At 40.9% G+C, this 24444-nt stretch overlaps 3 protein-coding genes across 5 annotated transcripts; 1 reads left to right on the top strand and 2 right to left on the bottom strand.

Annotated features, from left to right (window-relative positions):
* Positions 1–1742: 1742 nt before the first annotated feature.
* LOC148803845 (uncharacterized) lies at positions 1743–5261 on the bottom strand. Its single transcript, XM_088896758.1, has 3 exons — positions 4945–5261; positions 2298–2572; positions 1743–2221 (listed from the first exon to the last, which is right to left on the bottom strand). The coding sequence occupies exons 1-3, from the start codon at positions 5030–5032 to the stop codon at positions 2069–2071; spliced, it is 516 nt and encodes a 171-aa protein (XP_088752884.1). The 5' UTR covers positions 5033–5261; the 3' UTR covers positions 1743–2068.
* A 9099-nt stretch (positions 5262–14360) lies between these two features.
* Positions 14361–16916, top strand: EXPA12 (expansin 12). Its single transcript, XM_010274175.3, has 3 exons — positions 14361–14688; positions 14797–15106; positions 16288–16916. Exons 1-3 carry the CDS (start codon positions 14535–14537, stop codon positions 16598–16600), a joined length of 777 nt encoding a protein of 258 aa, XP_010272477.1. The 5' UTR covers positions 14361–14534; the 3' UTR covers positions 16601–16916.
* Positions 16917–17874: 958 nt separating this feature from the next.
* Positions 17875–24387, bottom strand: LOC104608242 (pentatricopeptide repeat-containing protein At2g20710, mitochondrial-like). 3 transcript variants are annotated; one of them, XM_088894332.1, is made up of 3 exons: positions 23986–24124; positions 23225–23608; positions 17875–19334 (listed from the first exon to the last, which is right to left on the bottom strand). In XM_088894332.1, the coding sequence occupies exon 3, from the start codon at positions 19320–19322 to the stop codon at positions 18084–18086; it is 1239 nt and encodes a 412-aa protein (XP_088750458.1). In that variant the 5' UTR covers positions 19323–19334; positions 23225–23608; positions 23986–24124; the 3' UTR covers positions 17875–18083. The 3 variants fall into 3 exon arrangements, with proteins under 3 accessions (XP_088750458.1, XP_010272480.1, XP_010272479.1); XM_010274178.3 differs by lacking the exon at positions 23225–23608 and having other exon boundaries at positions 17875–19049; positions 23986–24387; XM_010274177.3 differs by lacking the exon at positions 23225–23608 and having other exon boundaries at positions 23986–24387.
* Positions 24388–24444: the final 57 nt, after the last annotated feature.

Here is a 24444-nt window from a genome sequence, read left to right on the forward strand (position 1 = left end):
CAACGTGGCCCGAAGGGTAGAAAGGCAGTCAGCTAAGTACGTCCTTATAGACAGATAGATGTACAGAAGGTCCTTCACATTCCCGTACTTGCGCTGCTTGCGACCCTCAGAAGCCGAGTACGTACTCCGCGACACCCATGAAGGCTTGTACGGTGGACACTTGGGGGGTAGGGTTCTCGCACAGAAGGCGTTACAACAAGGCTACTACTGGCCCATGATGAAGATAGATGCACTCGAGCTCGTCAAGAAGTGCGACAAGTGTCAGAGGCACGCTAACATCCAGCACCAACCTGGTGCCGATCTAAAATACCTCACCTGCCCATGGCCTTTCGCGCAGTGGGGAATTGACATCCTTGGCCCATTCTCGCCAGCAACAGGACAAAGGAAGTTTATGGTCGTAGCAGTAGACTACTTTACGAAGTGGGTGGAAGCTGAACCTTTGTCAACAATCACAACCCACAACATACAACTTTTGGAAGAACATAGTATGTCGCTTCGGGCTACCTCGGGTACTCATATCCGATAATGGGAAGCGGTTCGAGGATATTAAGTTTCAGAATTGGTGTGCCGAAATGGGAATTCAGCAAAATTTCACCTCGGTGGAACACCCCCATGCGAATGGGCAAGCGGAAGTCACTAATAGAGCCATACTTTGCGGACTGAAAGCTCGCTTAGCTCGAGCCAAGGGGTTGTGGGTAGATGAACTGTCCAGTGTCCTCTGGGCTTACCGGACTACCATTAAGACTACCATATGTGAGACTCCTTTCAACCTCACTTACGACACAAAAGCGGTGATCCCAGCAGAAATTGAGGTGCCTACACTACGCTTGGAGGCTTATGACAAGGAGACGAATGATGACGAGCTTTGTACCAACCTAGACCTGGCGTACATCGGGACTGCAGCCTACCAACAGAGAGTAGCTCGATACTATAACGCCCGAGTCAGAAAGTGACACTTCCGCGTCGACGACCTAGTTCTTCGGAAGGTTATGGTACCTAAGTCCGACATTGGTAAGCTCGGACCGAATTGGTAAGGTCCGTACCGAGTAAGACGGGTGTTTGGGGAAGGTACGTACGAGCTCGAGACTTTGGAAGGGAAGCAAGTACCTCGAGTGTGGAACATCAGCAACCTAAGAAGGTACTACTCGTGATCATCGAACTAGTCAAGAAAGATTGTTGAACTGGAGAGAGGACTGCGTGTCACTCCTAGAAGCCCAAGGGCCATGATGCCGAGCTGACATAAGACCTCGACACTAGGATAAGTCCTAGTTGCCTCCTCGACATCGGCAAATAAGTCTCAGTCGCCTCTTCGGCATGGGCAGACAAGTCCTAGTCGCCTCTTCGGTATAGGCAGACAAGTCCTAGTCACCACTTTGGCATAGGCAAACCAGTTCTCATGCCTGAGGTATAGACAGTTCGGGTACAAACCTACTATGTCTAGCCCACCTCGGCATATAACAACAGGTTGATCCCATTTGAAGTCAGGCCTGATGGCTCGACACTAGAGGATAATCGACACCTAAGTGAGTAGCCCATGTGTGGACAGGTCGAGTATATACCCTACAGTGCTCGCCTTCCTCGGCGTACAACGATGCGGAGTTATCCCTATTTGTAGTCTAGCTCGTTAGCTCAACAATTCAAGGTAACCAACACTTAGAAAAAATTTACTCCGATTTTTGGTTCAGTTCTCCAGTTTGGGAGTTATTTACACTTAGAAAATTTTTTACACACAAAGATTCCCAAAATACATGTATTTCATTAATGTGAAGCTTTGAGTACAAAAGAGAAAGAAGAAACTATCGCTCTGATCCGAGCTCGGAGGCTCGGGGTGTACATCACAAAGGTCTAAGAAAAGAGGCAAGACCGGTAAGATCTTAATCCATACTCGACCTGGAGATTGTGGAACTCCAGAGACTCTTTGAAGCCTTCGATGGCACGCTCTCTCCTCAGCTCGCGCCTCTTGGATAGCGGTCTCGAAGATCTCAGTGTGCTCTTTGATCATCGCATCGAGGTTCTTGTTCTCACGCTGGAGCCTCTCCTTCTCCTCAGTCAGCACCATGATCAGCTTCTATTGACTCCGAGCTCCTTTCTTAGCCTGAAGAACCTCACCCCGAGCTAAGTCTAGCTCGCGATAAAGTTTCTGAGCGTTCCCCTCGGCTTCCTGAGCTTGCTTCAGGCGGACCTCGGACTGGTAGACTAGCGAGTGAATGGCAGAGTTCACCTGGAAAAAAGAAAGCAGATGTAAGTACCTTTAAAAAAATGAACAAGGAAATGAAGAATAAAGGTAAAGTACTCACCACCATATAGTAACTGGTAGCCCGGCCTCCGAGTTGGCTTGTGGGCATGTCAGCCCACTCCGCTACTCGGGCACAGAAGCGCTCTCCGGCTCGTGAGGCAGAGCTCCTTCGTCCTGGTCTTCGTCCAGGTCCACGATAGGAGGTTGGGGACGAACCTCCTCCTCTGGAAGCTTGGCTGAAATCGGCTCTGACGCGAGACTTCTTTGAGGCCTTCCTCTTTTTTCCTCTCTGGAAGCTCCTCAGAAGGTTCTCTGCATCGACCTCCGGCATGGCGACTGCAAGAGAAAAAAGAAAGGGTTAGTCACGAACTGAAGAAAATTCAAAATAAAAAAGAATATCAGCGCCGAGGTGGAGGCCTAATAAGAGGGCTCAGCCTAGCTCGCACAAGCTTCTCTTTGGCCAAGAAAACCCTCATCTCTAGGCCGAGGTCCCTCCAAGAGTTAACGACCACCCTGGTCTCTACATCTAGCCTCACCTCGGGGTTTTTAATGCCCACCCGCCAGTGAGTCGGGAAGGGCCACCCCTCAGGGTTCCGAACAAAAAAGTATCTCCTCTTCCGGGCAAGTATTTTGTTCGGGCTGCCAAACAGGATTTTGAACCCGGGGCGAGGAGAGATATAGTAACTCTGTCGGATGTCCTTGCGCAGGCAAGCGGAGTTCATTTTGATTGAACAGATCGAGCTAAAAATGTCTAAGGACAAAGGTCGGTTATACTCGTGGAATAGGGAGATTGTACCTACTATAGTTCGGATGGAGTTTGGGTGTAATTGGTCAATGGTGATATCAAAGAACTTAATTATTTCTACAATGAATGGGTGGAGCGGGAAGCGCAGCCCAACTACGAGCTGCTCTTCGAAAATCATGAGCTCATGGTGACCATGAACCCAAGGGTACCGACCCAAAGGAATGCTGAAAATTAGGTTACCGGGAAGACAACAACGAGCTACCAAGGATTGTAGCCTGTCCGAGGTCATAGTGGAAGGCCCGAAGTCATCTGGATCCCGACCCCAAGAAGAAGACGGGACCCCCTCCCTAGAGGTCGGTCCCTCCTCCCGAGCTACAGGCTCCTCGGGCCGAGATGGCCCGACCTCGGGTAAAGGAATTTCTCCTAAGGGGCAAGGGGGGGGGGGGAACTACCTAGCGAGGAGCTGACCTCACCAGCGGGAGCTGAGGACTGCACCTCGGCACCCTCAAGCTCACTAGAGTCACTAAGAAGCCTATCTATCTAGCACTAGACATATTGAAACTGGAACAGGAAAGGAGAACAAACTAACGAAGAAAAAACGAACTCACCAAAAAGATGAAAATGACCTCGAAACACAAGGGAGGAAGTGGCGAGATGAAAGACTCCGACGCGACCTCGGGAGAGCTCAATCACAAGATTTTTGGAGAAGAAGAGGGTCCCCTCGGCCCCCTATTTATAGCTCACCGCATGACGATCAATGACAGAGACCTGCTCGATCCAACCACTCTCATGAAAACCGGTTGCACGACACCCGAGGATGAAATTGGTTGAGCGCACTCTTTGACGTTCGCGGAGTCTATAAACAGTGTGACGTCCGCGCGTACCCGGGATGCGATCTGGGTCATTTCATGGTTGAGCCAGATGGTTGAACAGGCCCGACCAGCGGTTCGCTCTTCAGATTGTCAGACCCCACGCCAAATCCGCCTAGATCGTCCATGAATTCCTCGCACCGAGTTGGGACCGCTGGCATGAGGAGTGGGGGCAATTAATGATGGGTGATTTGGCGTGACCTAGCGAGAAGGGGACACGTGGACACGACTTGACTAAGGGATGACAACTCAGCTTAGCAAGACTAGTTCGCAATGTTTGAGCTCGGGTGTTCGGTTACCTTAGAACAGAGTCACCTCTACGCAGGGTCACCTCGGCATTCAATCCAGTTCAGAACTAAAGAACTGAAGTGTCAGCTCGGGGTTATCAACCCGAGCTGCCATGTAACGACTCCGAAAGTTTCTCCAGTAGACTTCGTACCTCACGGGATCACGTCGCGTAACGGTAGGCCTAATCTTCTCCCCGCCCGGATCAGGCGGAATTGATAAACCTTATTAATTGATACATTACTCCCCAATTAAAGTGGAAACAGATCCCCTCAAGACGAAGATCTCGGAACCGATTCGCGAAATTCGTGAGAGCTCAACTATATAAAGGCACCAACCGCAATGACACAGGGCATGCACATGATTTTTCTACTCTCTATCTCTAACTCTCAAACTCTCAAAGCTTTCAGCTCGCACTACAATTCACCTAGCTCGCTGTTTGACTGGAAGCCAGGTCATCCTCCAGCAGGGAATAGTCAGATCGCGCTACATAAGAAAGAGAGAAAAAGGTGGAGGTGGAGGGGTCCGCTGCTAGCGGCGATGATGAAACAGGGGAGAGAGAACAAAGGATGAAGAAGAAGGAAAAGGAGAGAGAGAGAAAGAGAGGGACCGGACCGGCGTCTCCCTAGATCTGAGAAATACTCAGATCTAAATCTGGTTCGTTTTGGTAGCGGTAGAGATCGTTGGCAGGTATGCTTCCAGAGACCGGCAATAGCTGCTGTTAAAAAGATTTGGGCGCGGCTCTCTCTCTCAGAAATCTTCGTTGTCTTTGGCTCTGTTAAAAATAAGATTTCTCATATCAAACTAACCTTGGCGCCGCTCTCTCTCTCTCTCTCTCTTAAATATCTTCATTGTCTTCCGCTCAATTTGCACCACTCTCTCTATCAGAATCTTCATCGTCTTCAGCTCTGAAGTAATCTCAGTGAAATACAAGAACAGAGAAAGAGAAAAGAGGAGGCAGATTGGAATTTCCCGGGTTTGTGACACTCGCCGAGAAACCCCAATAAGCTTCTCTCTCTCTCCCCTCCACTGATGCTAATGTCGCCGGAGATCAGTGGCCATTCATCCAAATTAAGTGAACCCGCACATGTATTTAAACAAAGGATAAAAAGGTAATTTTACTGACCAATCGAATGTTTGAGTTAAAGGGTAAAATGAATATTTTAGAGTTTCTGTCCATGTTTAACGGCACTGATAAGACTTGGGCAATTGTTAAAAATAATAAGAGTATTCAATTTTCAAACAGTAGCGATATACCTAATCACTTAACTTATGATCATAAGGGTAGGGTAGTTTAAAAAATTTACCCTAAATTTAATTAATTGACTACTTACTTATTAAAGGCAGTCTGACTGCAAGTGGGAATTGAACCCTAATGGTTAATATGAGTGGCAAGTAATTCTATCACTTGACATATCATAACTATTTGGCAAAATAACATGGTTTGTACATTAACTTCAGAGAAAAAATTTTGAAACCTTTTTTTGATATCATATTAATCTTAAAAAAGAGAAAATAATATTTTATGACACTGGTTGATGGCTGTGAGTTTTTCCAATATCACGTCTTTTCAGTATATAGTTGGATTCAATCCCGGGTTCAGGCCTGAACCCAATTCGAGTGCATCAAATTTTAGTTTCGTTGGGGGCTCAAGTTTAACAGTTCAGGTATAACCTTGGGCTCAATCACGAATCTTAGGCCCAATTCTTAGGGGGTTGGATCTGCATTGACCTTAAAACTTGGCCCGCCCGCCCAACTATTCTTCTAATTGAATCAAATATTGATGATCCAAGTAGTGTATTAGATAGGGGTTCTCTGGATCAATAACGCGTTCAGCATAAGCCCTCTAAGGCTATATAACCCAACTTGTGCTGAATTTTTCTGATCAATAATAATCAATCGAACTTTTAATTTTTTTTTTTTTTCTTTTGATGTAAAAGTCGCAAGGTGTGATCTATTTTGGATACATGCAAAGGTGTTCTGGGCTGAATTTTATGAGAAAAGAATGATAGGAGAAAAACAAGGCTCCTGGGGCAAGATTCCTGAGTCATTTTAGATTTGCTTTTTAAGGGGATACTCTCAATGTGTAGAGTTTTTCTTTTTAAACAGAAACATCTGCCACATCAGTAGAAAACAAGCAGAAAAACCCTAAAACGACCTTAGTAGGGGTGCAACTTTGGCAAGTTCAGGTTGAACATTTGTTGAAATTTGAATGGATGTCTGAATATCCAAGTTTGCTGTTGTATGAGTTCTTTAAATTGGGTTTTCACTTGCACCCATACAGCATCCGAGTTTGGTGTATAGATATTCTTTAGACTCAATTTGGAAACAATATAAATGCAACTTTGTAGAATACAAATACATACAAAATATAAGGTTTTACACTTTACAAATTTGTATTTATACTTTTTCCAAACTGAGCCTTAAATCGGGCACCTGATTTACAGCATCCAAGTTTGGTGCTGTATAGGGGTTCTGACTTGCACCCTTGTACATCCCTTAGGCTCCGCTTATTTACACAGTGAATAGAGTGTAAATACTGTATGGGTTCAATTGTACTAGTATAAATGTAAAGGAGTGCAAATGGACTGAGTGTAAATACTCGTTTACTTTGATTTAACCTTTTTTTTTGGGAGTAAAAAGTAAAATGATTTGGTTTCGGTGCCATTTTTACGAAAAACAGTGCCACGTCGGTGACACGTAGGCGTTCCCATTACAAAGTTATTTGGTTTATGTGTTATTTAAAAAACGGGAAAAATTGGCAACATATCGTAAATTGAGACGCCCTCGATGCACGAATCGTCAAATTTGATGATTCATGCATCGGTTAATTGATGTGAGCCGTTGCACCCAACGGTTAATTGATGTGACGCTGACATGTCATCCCACGTGTATAATGACATGTCATGAGGAGAATCGATCTAGTGCATTGCGGTGCAGTAAACCACAAAAAATAGTTTGTAAGTAGGGTTTCAATTGCTAACTCCTTCGCTTGCCTCCTTCACTGCCAACCTCCTGACCGCTCATGTGTTGCAGTGCAACAGTCACCACTGACCGCCGTTATTAGTAAGAAACTCTTTTGATTTTTCCTTTATTATATGTTGTTCGTTGATTCTTGTTGTCGGTAAGAAACATTCCGACACTGTTTTGCATGAACTTGTTCTTCGATACCTCACTGTAGACCTGGAACAGTTCGTCGGAAATACCCAGCTGTGGGTTCTTTGCCGTTATGTATGGGATCCAGACCCGAAATACCCAGTTGTCGTTTTTGTTTTCATATGAGATTATTCTAATATTCCCGTTTTCTTGTGTAGCATCAGATTTATCATGATTTTACAGAGAATTCACACTGGCTCCATTGCTTGACATGTTCAACCAAAGAGGTTATCATCTCATCTTACCAAACGAAAATGTTTAGAGTATTTCCAAATTTTTTTTGAAAAATTTCTGTGTATGTTTAGAGTATTTCGGGGTATATTTTTGTGTATGTTTAGAGTCTTACCAATTGAAAATGCTGGATTTAACACTTTTGCCTGAATGTCTCTTCTTTCAAGCTATAATATGCACTACTATAATTCCGGTGGTTACTAGGCACCTCATGTAGGACTGATATATAATCCAATGTTAGAATAACAATTGATGTAGCGCGATCTGACTACTCCCTGTTGGAGGATGATTTGGTTCTTAGTCGGACGGTGAGCTAAGTAAATATGCAGAAGAAGATCAAAGAATCCGGGGTGGCTATCCCGGTGAAGTCGCTCTGATGCTTAAGTTAGTAAGCTGTTGCGAGTTGAATAATTTTGAGAATGTAGAGAGCTAGAGAGCAGAGAAATCATGCATACCTCATGCCATCGGGGTTGGAGCCTTTATATAGTTGAGTATTCGTGGGGCACACGAAATAGTTCCAGGATATCCGGGATGTGGAGATGGAGTTCGCTCCGCTTCCGAAGGAACAACATACAGGTAAGGCTTATCTCGTTCCTCCGATTCCGGCAGAGTGTGGATAAGTGCTTATTGTGATATCGAAAAGGTCGGGGTCTGTTAACTTATCGTGATCTGGAGGGATTCGGGAGTCGTTGGAGAGACCTCTGGAGTTGGTTACGCGGGAGTCGGTTATGTGTCGATTCGAGTTGTTGGCTCCAAACTGGTACTTCGGCCTTTTAGTTCCAAACTGGCTTGGATACCGAGGTGCCTCGATACCGAGGTGCGACCTGCATTGAGGTGGCCTTGCTCCGAGGTGATCCTTAAGCCGTGGCCTTTGTGCCGAGGTGACTGAATACGTGAGCTCCATTGTTGCGAACTGAACTTGTCAAGCTGAGTTGTCATCTCTTGGTCAGGTTGTGTCCACGTGTCCCCTTTTTACTAGGTTGGGCCAAATCACCCTTCATCAATTGCCCCCACTCCCCGAGCCAGGGGTCCTAACCTAGTGCGGGGAGTTCATGACAAGTCCAGGTGGATTTGGCCCGAGGTCCAGGCGGCTATTGGGTGAATTGTTGGTCGGACCTGTTCGGCCACCTGGCTCAACCAAGAATAACCCAGGTCGCGTCTAGTCTACGCGCAGACGTCACACGATCTATAAACTCCGCAGACGTCAAAACACGCGCTAAACCGATTTCAACCTCAGGGGTCGCGCAACCGGTTTTCCTAGGAGCCGTTGGATCATTTCGATCTCGACCGTTGATTCTCGGACACAGCGACTATAAATAGGGGGCCCGAGACTCATTTGCTTCGCCACAAATTCGCTAGCCTTTGGTCTAAGGTCGCACTCAAGTTCCTTAGCTCGGTGTCTCTTCAGTTCGGTGTCTTCCCGAGGTCATCTTCCTTCAATTCGGTTTCTCTTTAGTGAATGTTCCCTAGCTCTCCTTTTCGATTCCGTGTCTTTTCCATGTCTAGCTTTAGTTTCGACAGTCTTTTAGATGGGAGCGGTGGATCCGCTGGGGCCGAGGTAGGTACCTCGGCTCAGGTCATAGATCGCCATACTGAAGAAGCTATTTCGGGTCAAGATGCGGTCCGAGATCCTCCTGAGGTGGAATCACCCCGGGAGGAGCAAGAGGCTTCAGGTGATCTGGCATCCACCTCGCATCGAGGTTGGCAGCCAGATAACTTTGGCCCGTCGACAATGACAGCAGACAGGCTCCTGTTCCTAGTAGCTCAGTACTATAATGCCCGGGTCAAGAAGCAACACTTCCGTGTCAGTGACCTGGTTCTTCGGAAGGTTATGGTACCTGAGCCCGGTGTTGGTAAGCTCGGACCGAATTGGGAAGGTCTGTACCGAGTAAGACGGGTGCTAAAAATCACAAAGTATGAGAGTTAGAATATGCTTACTTGCCCCCAGCTCGGCCTGGTCAGCTCGGCATCCAGGTCCTCATCCAGCAAAAGTTCTCCACTTCGGCCTCTGAGTCATCGACCACTTGGAAGCAGACCAAATGACAAGGTACTTAGCCAAAAAAATGGCAACAAATTTTAAGAAAAATTAAAATGTAAATGGTGATCTCAATGGTTTAAGTCCAAGGTTTGGGTTTGTAGGATTGAAGCATGTTTAGGGAAGGTGTTTGAGATTCATTTTTCAAACTTTTTCAAAGGTATCTTTACTGTTTTAGGTTGGTAAACTAGAGATTGAAATTTATTTTTGCAAACTTTTTCAAAGGTATCGTTTACTGTTTTAGGTTGGTAAATTAGAGATTGAAATTGAATTTTTCAAACATTTTCAAAGGTATCGATCATACCTGATTTTCAAAGGTATACTCATGGAACATCATTTGTCTTTTTATTTGGGTTTGGCTAGTAATTATTCTACTAGTCTTGAAACTTATTAAATAGGATGATTATGTTCGTAGCAAACTTGATGAAAAAATGGTGCCACTGATAGACATTATGCGTGTGATACATATTTTGAAACCTTATTGTTAGAGATTAATCATGACTTATTAGCATCTATATATTGGAAGGTATGCAATTAGCTGTTGGGCCCAATATTGATTAGCAATTAGGCCCAATAGGTGAATATTTGAAAGGTCTATAACATGAAGAAACATGGTTTGATTAGTTACATTCATTTTTTTCTTGAATAGTTGCAAAATACCTAAGATCCACAAAACTATACCACTCTCGGTTAATGGACATGATAGACCTATTCACGTTCATATCATGGATGTAATCAAGAATCAATTCCACCCGTTGGATTTAATTTTTGAGGCCGAATAATGTTGATTAATCGTCCAAATAATGTGGACCATTTGATTATCATTGTTAGTTTCTTATGGCATTTACCATCATACATAGTAGTGGGTGTAACTACACGAAAATCGGTGACGAAAATCACCTTACCAAACAGAACAAGAGTGAAAAAACGATGCTCACTGCCTATGTGGTAGAAACACTATCAAACATAATATGGCAAAAAATGGGGTAGTAGGAATGGCTGTTTTATTCGAAAAACAGTCCCAAAAAATGGTCACACTACCAAACACCATCTTATATGAAAGAGAATGGAGGTGTGAGGAAGGTTATTTATTTGGAAAGAGTACACTGCCAATGAGTGTAAATAAGGGTTTGCACTGCCAATGAGTGTAAATAAGTAAGGTAGGAAGCAAATGAGTGTAATCCCCATTGGTTTGCACTGCCAATGAGTGTAAATAAGTCTTAGTTTGGAAGGAGTACAAAGAGTGCAAATCCTTATATTTTATATTATTTTATATGTATTTGTACTGTACATATTTGTATTTGTATTCCTTCTAAACTGAATATAAATTTTGTATGGAGTAGGAGTGCAAGTTATAGTCAAACAAACAAATGCAAAACCAAATCTAGTGCGAAATTCTAGGTGCATAGGACTAATAAAACAGTATTTCTAACTTGTGTTACTCGTGTAGGGAGTCTGTATAGAGCCTTGTAGACAGCACACGCTGATAAAAGTGGAGAGCCAAAATTTTCTCCATTAACTTGTGTCCTTTTCTCATTTCTCAATTAGAAGTATCAAATTATTTTGGTAAATAAATCCCATATAATTGGATTAAGACTTGGACGATAGTGATGACTAGGCCAATCAATAGATTAGAAGACCTTTGAAATAAAGTGACATAGGATACTTGCCCTTTGTAGTGGTGCAACTTGGGTCGGGTTGGGTTGAGAATTTGTTAAGTTTTAAATGGGCTCAAACCCTAATCAAGCCCATGCAGAACAACCCAACTTGCAGTCCTAGCCCTTTTCATCACAAAACTTTGCATATGCTGAATATATGATGTGGACAGTGGCTATTTTGCGGGGCCTAATGGGCTACGAATAGTAATGCAACTTGGACTAAGAGAAAAGACTTGATTCAGACTTGAAGACTAGGCTCGTGTTGTGTATAGGAAAAACTTGGTACTTGGAACTAAGGCTGTGTTTGATTGCAGTGCAATTTGTACTAGTACAAATATATGAGAGTGTAAATGAAAAGAATACAAAACATTTGCACTGCAACCAAACAAAGTAAGGTAAAACTTGAAACAAAAAAAAAAAAAATCAAAATTTACACCCAAAATATTTGCACTGCCATAGTTTTGCATCAGTGCAAATAAATTTGCACTGCAACCAAACACAGCATAAAGAAATAGCAAAGAACCCATAGAAGCTAGAACAACAACTATTAATTTTAGATGAGAAATATCAATACTCCTTACTCAGACTGGATTTTTACCGAAAAAGAACAATCTCTAATTGGTAGATCATATGGTGGTGGCTGGCAACAAGGTAGATCATATGGTGGCTGTACTCACTACTAGTAGTGGTGTAGGGTAAGTAGTGTGTCGTGTAAGTGTATATTTTTTTTCTCTTTATTTCTTTCTTCTTTCTTGTTTCTTAGCTAATTCTATGGGTGTTGGTCTGTTTTTGGTTTCGTTTATTGTTGAACGAAGATGCTTTCTACCAAGCCAACAGTAATTGGTTATTATTTCTTCGTGGAACTGCTTTAGGCTGTTTTTGGTACTATATCTGTTTCCACCTAAAACGTTAATGGGTTGATCGTCAATACAAATCGGTGAAAATATATGTTCAGATAGAAAAAAAAATGCATTTGGGCTCAGATTGGAAGGAGTACAAATATAAATATGTAGAATGCAAAATTTTATATTATGTATGTATTTGCATCGTACATATTTGTATTTTTATTCCTTTTAAACTGAGCCTTTAGGTAGAAATGCCAATGATTCAATCATTTCATCGGCTCTTTTTTCTTATGGGGTCAATCAATTTGATCGGCTCTTTTTTATTATGAGATCATTTGGCAAGTCTTTTTGAGAAGATCTTCTGATAGTTTTGGCAATTAGAAGATGCATTGAGCTTTTGCATTGAAATCTGAATAGTTTGAAGCCCATTTGGTTAAGGAATGTCTTTCACGCAAGTCTTTCCATGCGAAGACCAAAACAAAAAAATACATTGATGTCCACTCACCCAATGTAGTTTTCTCCTTTTACTGAATTTACAAGGCTCAAGAAGTTCGAATTGAGTTCTGCTCTTCACTCAGGGCGCCTCACAAGAACATCTTCCATAAATAATAACACATGAGGTCAGTACGAGGCGCCATGTGTGAGAAGCAGATCCGGTCTCGAGAATTCCATCCCTTTCACTTGACTTCAAATCCCCAGACGACTCAAAATATGGTCGCGATTGCTGAAAGGGAGTAGTGGCAATTGACTCAAAACCCCAACTTCTTATGCTCCATACCGTTGCCGCCTAGAGGGAAGAATATATTTTAACTGGCGTAGGCCACATATTACAATCAAAACTTTCGGTGGCTTTCACGTCACCGAAATATTCCGGGATATAGTAATCAACTAAACTTCAGCTTAGGAGCTGCTGGCGATCTACCTCCTGAATAACTCCTTTACTAAAAGACAAAGCATAAGTCATTGATCAGTTCACCCACTGTTATTCTTAATCATCATTGGCTCCAAAATAATTCCTAGACCATATTGAGCGGAGATCAAGAGCCTTGGGTTTTGCAAAACTATATTGATGAGAGAAATTTCCAGCAGCTGAAGAAATTAATTAAATGAACACCCAAAAACCCAGTTACAGGTTAAGAGGCGGAGACTCATCTGAAAAAGCTCCAACTTTCCTGAAAATTTCTATGAAATTAAAACACATGGTGATTAATGGTTTGGATGAACACCCAAAAGGACTGTTTTAAGAAACTTACACAGCTAACCCAAACCCTCTTTAACTTGTCCACACTGATCCACTACACCGACCTCTAAATTAAAGAAAAAGTACTCAAAATTAAATAGATAGATAATTCTAATATTAAACACTTGGAATTCTCTCTATCTCTCTCTCGCCACCGGCATATTAGCTGCAGTGGGAAGCTTCTACTGACCCACACACAGACACGAAGTAAAGGATCGATCGCAAACTTTGTCTGAACATAGTTTTGTACTTTGTTTCCCCTCAAGAAACCCAAAGACCTACAAACATGTGGTTTAGGCTTGCTCTTTGCTTTCGACCCTCTTGCCCTTCATTCTCTTGCGGAGGTCCCACACGCAAAATTGAACTCTCTATTTCAATTCAATTTCAAATACTTACCTCCACAGTTGTAATAACAGTCTACACTGCCATATATAGAAATGGGTTTACCTTGGCTGATGATCAACATGCCCATTTCTCCTCAGTCTTATGATCAACATGCCCATTTCTCCTCAGTCCATATATAGCTTCATCAGGTTGCTGCAGTCATCCATCTAAATTTGGCTCAGTTACTGAAACAACTATACTAGGACAAAGTTGGGTGAAAATTAAAACAGTAAACAGACCACCTTCTTTGGAAACGGATCTATCTGAAATGAACAAAAATGTGCTAGCTATTACCACTGTTTTGTCAATTGTCATCCCAACACCAACAACAATGCCAACTGCTGCATAAACTAAAGTGTTGTATCAAGTTGTCAACCAATAACAGAGACAAAATTCGGTTTCTTTTCTGCTTTTGGAAACCATGTGCAGCCATTATCTCCTCAATGAAAAAACTTATATTCTATCCCAACCTACTAAATATAAAATTAAAAAACAAACACCATCAATCATCATACAATTAATAAACAAATACACAGTTAATAGTCGACAACAAGCATGTGTACTTAACGTACCCAGATGAGCTTATTTTCAAGCCGTACATGTTCCTCCGTACCAGAAGCATACATAGCCATTAATGGCCGATCGAGAACGTGAAAAACCGCGTCAGTTAGCCCGAATTCAGGAAGGAAAGAAACAAATTCTCAATAGTAGATTATATTAATAATCACCGACAACCGCGTCGAGTTGCATGGCTAAGCGTTTATAAATGGAGGTGGGTTAGCTTTGAGATGCTGTGCAGTATCTCTTTGATCAATTGTCAACTTCCAAATACATATACAGAAAAAGGAAAATGGCATCACCCGTTGTGATTCCTTCTGTTTATTTGCTTTGGCTTTTTCCTTTTATCACCAGCGTCGTTCTTGGGAGAATCCATGGACAACCCAACGGTTGGCTTTCCGGCCATGCAACTTTCTATGGAGCCACCGACAACCCCACCACCCTCGGTAAGTATTCATGATCAGAAGTTCAGAGAGAGAGAGGGAGAGAGAGGTAGTTAAATTATTATTAGTCAGATGGAAACTAACTTGGTCAAGTGTGGTTGGTACGTGTAGGAGGGGCTTGTGGGTACGATAACACATTTCATGCTGGGTTTGGTGTAAATACTGCAGCGTTGAGCAGTGCGCTGTTCCGAGGTGGTGAGGCCTGTGGTGCATGCTTCCAGGTAATGTGCAATGCAGAGATTGACCCAAAATGGTGCCTCCGGGGTAGGACGGTAGCCATCACCGCTACCAACTTCTGCCCTCCCAATAATCATGGAGGGTGGTGCGATCTCCCTCGTCACCACTTCGATATGTCCTTGCCTGCTTTCCTTCGCATTGCACGTCAAGGAAATGAAGGCATCATTCCTGTGCTCTACACAAGGTACTCATCATTTTCCTTCCAACTTTCATACTATTCATTGCCTATTTGAGCGTGTCAATGCACCGGTTTTGGACTGGACCCCATCCAGTCCAAAATCAATTTGGACGGACCGGTCCAAAATATTTATTAGATTGGATTAACTTGGTTCGACGTAATAAATTTATATTAGATTGGGTTGGATTAAGTCAATATGTGGTCCATTGATATAAGATAAGAATAGACTGTATTTGAGTTGAAACCAATCTAAATTAAAACCAATTTGAGCAGATTGGACAGTCCGGACATTGAATTGGACTGGTCCAAAAAATGCATTGGATTGGATTGAACCTGGCCTATTTGTAGTGGACTCACATTGAACTGAATCGAATTGGACCAAATCCAGTCCAACTAACACTCTTATGTGTATTGCACGATTCAAATGAGTGATACAATAAGGTTAAAAAAAATGTGGGTTTAAAAACCGATCATATTGATATGCACCACCAATACATTGCGATATATTTTAAACATTTCTCTTACTTACTTCAATCTCAATCTAAGATCTGTTACATTTGTTTTTAAGCAACTTTTGCAATAATTAATCAGACTAATATAATTAAGGGAGAATGACGGTTCAGCCCAGGGTCAAAATTTGTAGGTTCAAAGTACTGTTGGGGTAGATCTCAGCTCGGAATTGATGCTAATTCACGGGGGGGTGTTGATGCATAGAGTGTGGGTTGTTGACATTTTGATTGTTTATAGCACTGCAGTGGAAATCAGAAATCTGCATTAGGCCTGTCCCTACTTTTTCATATAACTAATTCAAAAGAAGATCAAAACATTATTAAAATTTAAAATAGTACCCTTTTAATAACTACTTCAGTTTTTTTAATGAATAATTGCTACTTCCGTTGGAAAGAATATTTTCAATATCTTACACTCTTACAACCAAAAGAATTATAGGCACCCACTTGGATTAAAATAAGCTTTTTCTTCTCCTCTTCTTCTTTCTAAGAAAAGTATGTTCATGAGATACAACTGATCCTGGTTCCCACAAGGCTAGCTTGCTAGTATTTCAGCACAAAGTAGAGCTTTCTAACATTTTGCTAATCACAATCCGACAAACGATTAAAGGGTTTAAATACAGCCTATATTTATCTAACAAATTAATTAAGCTTTGGTTTTTTGTATGTGGATGAAAGGATTCCATGCAGAAGGAGAGGAGGGGTCCGTTTCACCCTCAAGGGCCAATCAAGTTTCAATATGGTGATGATCACTAACGTAGGCGGGAGCGGAGATGTGAAGGCTGCTTGGATTAAGGGATCAAGGACAAGAACATGGGTTCCCATGCACAGGAACTGGGGAGCAAATTGGCAAAGTAGCATCGATCTGCGAAGCCAAATACTGTCCTTCAAACTCACTTTGGCTGATGGCAAAACCCTAGAATTTTTCAACGTCGTTCCTTCATCATGGAGATCTGGACAAACCTTTTCTTCTCAATATCAGTTCTCTTAGCAGCCTGCAGCCTCCTTAGCATGCGGATCAATATTCAATATATAACCATTTTGATAGTTCGAATAACAACCCATAATTGGATTTTTTTTTTTTTTTTTAACTTTCATCAATTTATTATTGACTAGGATTCTTCATGCTGGTAGTCAAATTTTATTTAATTTTGTTTACAGAGTGTACAACGCCTGTAACCTCTGATTAAGCTTACATACATGTGGCTAGTATAAGGGGATGATATTCATGTAACTTTGCTTCATAAATGTACTCTATCCCGAACAAAATAAACAAAAATTAATAAGAATAATATATAGTATAGAAATTCTGAAGTGAGATTATCATATAAACATCAAACAGAAGGATTACCGATCATTTTATTTGAACATTAAACGAAATTATAGGTTGGATACGTTGCATTAAAAAGAAATAATTAGTGGAAATAACAAGAATATACAATACCCCGGTACCCAAAATATTATATATTTTAATATTATAGGACTGGAACCCCAACCGAGGCCTGTTAGGGCTTTACAGACCTCGGATCTCCTAAAAGCAAAAACTAAAAACATCTATGCACGCAGCATCCAGACGCACATTGGCCCATACATGTATATAAAATTTATGGGGAGATGCTCCCGATATACGACCAGAGGCCCCTACTTTCAGAATGTGTTCAGAGTTTTTGCTTGAAGAAGACCAGGGTCGTGTAGGTTTTTAAATCACTGATATTCTGGAATAAAGGAGTGAAATGACCATTTTACCAAAAAGATGACTAAGATCATCCTGTTTCATTTGGATTCGTACAACTAGTAGGCTGAGGCCGCTGAGCCCATTAAGGTGCTTGCTCACCCAAACAGGTCTTCAATAATGACTGGTTTATTAGTCAAATAGCTTCTAAATCCATATGGATCCATCACCGCCACTTCAAAGCAAGAATATGAAATAAAGCCTTTAGGGGTTAATCCTTTCAAGCGGTGTATATTCTATCTGATCATGATCATGATGATCACATGATCAAAGCAAAGTTGAACGAAAGCTGGTAACAAATTTTGTGAAATTCCTCAACAACTTTCTGTTTCTCTACTTTCAATCCCACACACACAAAGGTTTTTGGTGAATAGGTAGAATGGTAGATGGTGTTAGCCTGCAATTTTGCCAGGAAAATCCTCTTCCAAGAAAGTGTCAAAATTATAGTGAGAAATAATGATGAGGTTCTAATTCAAGTATTAAAATGCATCACAACACCAAGATTTCACTAACAAAAAAGGTCATGCAAATTGTTTTTTAGCATGAAAGGATGCTGTTAGATTTATTGAACCAACCTGTTATAATTTAACTGTCCAACAATTCTTAGGAGAATCCTAATAGCAATGGAGACAAAGATGTTAACTTGTATTTTCTCAAAATTTTGAACAACTTTACCCCAATTTCTGGACATGATAGGCAACAGGTTGGCCATCCAACAAATCAACTATGATCTCACACTTCACTAATCTAACATCTCCACTTGTAAATCTTGCCCTGTTTTTAGGATCGTTTGTGTTTCTTCATTAATTGGTAACCCATCCACTTTCATCTGATCTAGAATGCTTGAGCTTGGTTTGCCAGCTGCAAGATAAATTCTGAGCAACCTGTGGTATAGATCCCTAGACAAAGGACCTGTGGCCCTAAATAACCTCACGAGATCCTCCACTCCTTCCACATCTCTCTTCTCTTCTAAGTAATCTAAACAAGCAACCAAAGTGGCCAAATTTGGCCTCCACCCCTCTCTTGCTACCAGCATAGCCTTTTTCAACATCTCCACCGCCTTGGACATCTGTTTATTCTCCACATACCCCATTGCTAAGATGTTCCAAGTACTTGCATAAGGCGTCCTCCCCACAACTGCCTTCTGCAGAACCAACTCTGCCTTGTCAAAAAGACCATTCTTGCAATAAGCAACAAGAAGCCGATTCAGGACCCGGAAATCATAGAAAGCACAGTTGGACTCCCACTCTTTGAAGATCATCTCAGCTCCCTTGATATCATCCAGTTTTGCCAGTGATGTTATCATGCAGCAATAAGATGAATTTCGCTTCCCAGATAACTTGTACAGATTCCAAACTCTGTAAAGCTCATCCTTTCTTCCCATGCTGCTATATAGCGAGAGAAGATAGTCAAGACCAACTGTAGTTGATCTTTGAGTAATGATAATTCTTTCCATTTTCTTCAGCATTGCTAAAGCATTGTCAAAAAGTCCAGCTTTAATGTACCCATTTGCTATGATTGCATAGGTATTCCAATCAATAGTTATATAGGGATCCTTCTCCATCTGATTTAGGGTTTCTTCCATCCCCCTAACGTTGGAAGCTGAAGCAAATGCACTCAGTTGGTTGTTCAATGTGAACTGGTCATGAAGGATGCCCTTCTCTTTCATTTCTTGCATTAGGATGTCTATTTTCTCATGCTGTCCAGTCTGAAAATAAAGGATAATCAGCATATTATAAGGAAAAGATGTTGTTGCAAAACCCATGCTCTTCATGTTCTGTACAAGGGCTTCTGCTTTTTCAACAGATTTTTCTCGCACATAACAGTTCAGAAGAGCACCGTATGTCTTAAGTGCTTTCAATTTATTTGAAATGCTAGCAAAATACTTTTCTGCATGTTCGAGGCCATGAACTTTGGATATCAAATCCAATCGCATTGCAGCATCACTTGGTGATAGTTCAAAATATCTACGGTTAGTCATCCATTGAGATATCTGATGGAAGAAAAAAAGCAAGAAAAAATATCAAAACATGGTAGAAAAAACAGAAAACATGCAACAGACAGATTATGAGCCTAAATAAAGGGCTGGAAATGGATCGGATTTTAATGTCTCAATTTCAAATTTCAATCCATTAAGGTCAGATTCAGATATCCATTTAGTATTAAAATTCTTTATGTTTTCTATTTATTGTATGTATGCTTTTTTTATATTTATTTTTATAAATGTATGCTAATTTTACATAAATCTACTGATACTTTAATCAAATTGAATTTGAAATGGATATCTGTATGTACAAACAAATTGAATTTGAATCTATGTTTTACATCTCCAGGTTAATTTCTTTCTTTCTATTTCTTTTTCTCTCTTTCCCCCTTTTTTTTTTTAAAAAAAAAAAGCAAAGGTGAAAAAACTGTATTAATCTTCAAAGTTACACTCATTGACAAGTACAGCCTATATAGAGCAAAGTCGTAAACAATAGGTACCAGCACCCAAATTTTGCCAAGTTAATCTACCTTACTCCCATAGGCGACTAGGCACCCTTGGCTGGGCACCTCGCTTTAACGCCTTGACTTTTAAGCAACTAGGCGCCCACCTAGGCAACAAAAATGACAAGGTGGGCACCTTTTATAATATCATTTATATTGTTGTATCTTATTAATGTATGCGTTAAAAGATTTTATAATATGCTACATATATATCAATTATACTTTGTTTTAATGTTTCTCTATTGAAATTTAAAAGAACAAAAGGGTTTTGAGGAGAGAAAAAGAAAGAAAGAAAGAATAGAATTATAAAGATGTTCTTTTTTTTTTTTTCTATTTTCTCTCTCTCTCTCTAGTTAAATAAAACAAAAACTCTATCCTTGTTTCTTCTATTTAACTTTCCATCTTGAATATTTACCATATAAAGTTAATAACCTTTTTTAGCTGGTAATTGATATGAAATTGATCTGGTAAAAACGTATTAGAATAGTATTATTTTTTAAAATAATGAAATTAATATATGTAAAAGATTTTTATATTTTAGATGTGACGACTTGCCACATTTTTAGAGGAAATTTAATGTTCTTACGAAAGAGTATTGCTATTTTTTTTTCAATTAATATACATGTTGAAAGGTATATAAAACTAAGGAACTATCCAAAAGTTAGTTTTTTCTATTATAAAGTTTTCATCGCCTAGGCGACTAAGCGACTAGGCACCCCAGTGTCACCCAGAATCGCCTAGACGCCTTGAAAACTAGGCGTTGTCAAGGCGACGCTTAGGCGACAAGGCACCCTTGGAGGCTCGCCTCACCTGATCGCCAAGCAGTTTTTTACATTGTATTATAAATTACTTTTATATTCTTTTTTTGAAGATAATAACCATAAATAGACATTATTAAACTAAAATACTCATTTTGTGTTGTAATTGCTAGGGCTGATTCTAATAATTTGATCAGAGGTTGGAGAATTGGGAGGGACGCAGTGGTTGTTACTCATCTTTAGTTTGCAGACGATATTATTGTTTTTTGTGGAGGGGAGCAAGAGGAGTTAATCAATTTGAAGAGGTTGGTAAATCAGTTTGAAAAGGCCTTTAATCTCAAAATTAATTGGGGAAAGAGATGTGTGGTAGGGGTTAATAAATCGGAAGAAGAGGTAGGAATCCTTGCTAGAGTGTTGGGATGTGAAGCTGGTGATTGGCCATTAGAGTATCTAGGATTACCTTTAGGAGGGAATCCAAAGTCAGAAAGCTTCTGGTAGCCAGTTTTGGAAAGATTCTCAAAGAGGTTAGCAGGATGGAAGAGAAATTACATCTCTTTGGGAGGAAGAATTACCCTAATAAAATCAACTTTGGCAAACCTATCAATTTACTTCCTTTCTACCTTCAAGATCCCCACTAGTGTGGCTTTTAAATTGGAGAAATTAATGAGGGATTCTTATGAGAACCAGGGGATACAAAGAAAGATCACTTGGTGAAGTGGGAGGTGGTCTCTAGAAGTAGAGATAGTGGAGGGTTGGGTATAGGAAACATAAAGCTAAGGAATACAGCCTTTTTGGGAAAGTGGTTATGGAGACTACCTTTGGAACAAGACAACTTGTGGCACAAAGTGATAGTGAGTATACACGGGGTGGCAGAAAACAAGTGGGATACTGGTCTTGACCCTAGGGCATCCCAGTCATCTCCTTGGAAAGCTATCCATGGCATTTTTCCCTCCTTTCTTCCGTTTATCAGATTTGATTCTTATGCAAGGAATAAAGTTTGATTTTGGGAAGATGTCTGGTTTGGGGATGTCTCCCTCAAAGATAGATTCCCATCCATCTACTCTCTTTCTTTGAATAAAGAAAAAACCATTTCCTCTGTCTATCTAAATAGGTAATTGCTTTTTTATTTCTTATAAAGAATTTGGGATCTCAACATCTTGACGAACCTCACTTCCACAGGGTATTCTCTACCAAAAGCTTACCTATCTTTCAAGAAGGCAGAGTTAGTGATTGCTACCTTGTTTCTTCAACAAAGAAAATAATGAATCTCCCTCAGTGTTTTAAAAGCACAAGGCACAAAGGGCTTTTTGCATAAAAATCCTATTAGCTCAAATTAAAATACATAGACATAACATATAAAACATATTCCAGCACTCAAGAATTTAAGCATGTGAAACTTCCAATCTCCATTTCTTTTCCAATCGCATTACTTCAAATAGCTAATGTGATGTTAAGCATCTTGCATTCTTAATTCTATGAGCCGCCTTTGTACCAAGCTCTTTGAGGCAAGCCCAAACAAGTCCATGCTAAGGTTTTAAATTCCTAACCCATACATAAAAAGTTGGTTCTATAATTTTAATTAGAATTCCTTATCTTTTAAAAAAAATGTCTTGTATTAAGAAGAATGAATGAATAACTTTTGAAAGGAAAAAATGACAAAAGGGCCCAGCCACCATGGTTTAAAAAGAGCAAAAAACGCAAAATTAAACTGAGGCACATACAAGGTTCAAAATATCGGTACAGCCCAATACGCCAGTAGGGGCGTATCGAACTGTATCGGGGGGCTTGCTCCCCTATTTTTTTAGTTTTTTTTAAACCTGGTTCAGAGGGGTCGGTTTAAGGCGTGTCTACCCCCTGAACCGGGTAGGGGTGGCCACGAGTTGAGCTCTTCACGAGCTACTCGAGCTCGGTTTGTGAAAAGCTTGGCTCGGCTCGGTTTTAACCGAGCTTCGAGCTGAGCTTGGGCCCAATTTACTGGCTCGATTAATAAACGAGCCAAGCTCAAATATATATATATATATAATAAAAATATTATAATTCTTAATTTTTTAAATATCAAATAAAAAATATTTTTATATAATTTTTTATTTTTATAAAACATTTTTTCTCAAATCGAGCTCGAGTAGAGCCGAGCTTGAGCTTACAAGTTTTTGACTTGAGCCGAGCTCGAGCTCTAGCGCAAGCCTTGTACTACCTTGGCAAGCCGAGCTCAAGCCGAGCCACTATTTGGCTTGGCTTGGCTCGAATCCACCCCTAGAACTGGGTTAAACCCCGAAACACCCCCTATAGGAGCGAATTAGGAAGCCCCCGATACAACACACATTGGCCGATACATATCGAAATTTCGAACCTTGAGCGCATGCCTGAGCTGAATTGCAAGGCGCACCGGACACATGCCTTTACAAAGGGGCTGTGCCTAGTCCTAAGTGAGGCACAAGCCTTATGACTCACCTGTGCACCTAGGCACACCTTTTAAATCAGAGGTCTCCCTTTATCATTCACCTACTTTGTATGCAATTAAAACCGCCTAAGCTGAACTAGTGTAAATTCATTCCCCATTGGTTGAGGAGGCTGCCTTTACTGCCAGAAAAGTTTCACTCACCTAATCTTTCAAGAAAGAAAAGTTAGTGATTACTACCTTGTTGTGCTCAATCAGAGAGTAATGGGTCTCCCTTGATCATTCACCCTCTGTCTTTACATTCTGTTAAGACCATCCAAGCTGAACTACAGTGTAAAATCAAGTCTCGTTGGTTGAGGAGGCTGATTTTACTACCATAAATGTTTTATTCACCTTATCATTCAATAAGGCAAAGTGATTGCAACCTTGTTGTTTCAACCAAGAAAGTAATGGGTCTCCCTTGATCGTTCACCCATTACCCTTGCGTGCTGTTAAGATCATTTAAGCTGAACTACAGCATAGATTCATGTCCCGTTGCTCGAGGAGGCTACGCTTACCGTCATAAAAGCTTCACTCAATAACTTTATAAAAGCACAAAAGGCCATAGTATTTTAGAACCAGTGGCTACAAAAACAGGCAAAACACAGAGGTTAAAGAACAAAAATAATTTTAACTAAATATATCATGATATAACTGTAACAATTAGACTAGATTTTTTTTTTCATTGTAAAGTGCAAGTTCATTCATCGAACACATAAACAAAAGGTTGTTTCGAACTCATCCAGATTAAAACAGAACAAGGATTTCGCCCTCTGAGTTCTATATTACGGTCTGAAGGACATTTGAGAATGTCCAACTTTTCATGCTTCGTATAAACGAATATTAATTTTCTTCGTAGAGCTACTGAAGATTATTCTATTTCTACCACACCAAAAGACACGCCCAAGAAGAAATTTTAAATAGAAGAAGCTAAAACAAGGAGAGGAAAAACAGAGACCGACCTCAAGAGCGTGCTTGAATTTTCTGAGAAACTTCAACTTCCTTATCAGCAAATTAAGCTCAACTTTGTTGACAGATCTTCCTTCGTCAACCCATTTCTCGAGTACTGGAACAACCGAAATCTTAGGGTCCCCAGTGACTGCGATTCTCTCGTAAAGAGAATCGGGGGATGGAGATGTTAGGGTTTCCGTCGAGAAGAACAAATCTCTGAAACGAGAACTCTGTCGGTGAAGGATTCTACTCGTTGAGACAAGCTTCATCACCTCTCTCTCTCTCTCTCTCTCTCTCTCTCTCTCTTTCTCAATCTCTCTGAGTGGGAAATGGGAATGGGACTGTGAACTGTGTAGCGTGAACTACTGAACTGCAAACCAGTGAACGAAAGTCTGACTTCTTGGACCACTCGAGTTCAGGCAGAGAGGGATGTTTGGCTGAAGAGATGCTACAGATACGGATTAGTCAAC

The sequence above is a fragment of the Nelumbo nucifera genome, chromosome 1, assembly GCF_055504915.1.
Source record: "Nelumbo nucifera cultivar China Antique chromosome 1, China Antique-T2T, whole genome shotgun sequence".
Classification (NCBI taxonomy): domain Eukaryota; kingdom Viridiplantae; phylum Streptophyta; class Magnoliopsida; order Proteales; family Nelumbonaceae; genus Nelumbo; species Nelumbo nucifera.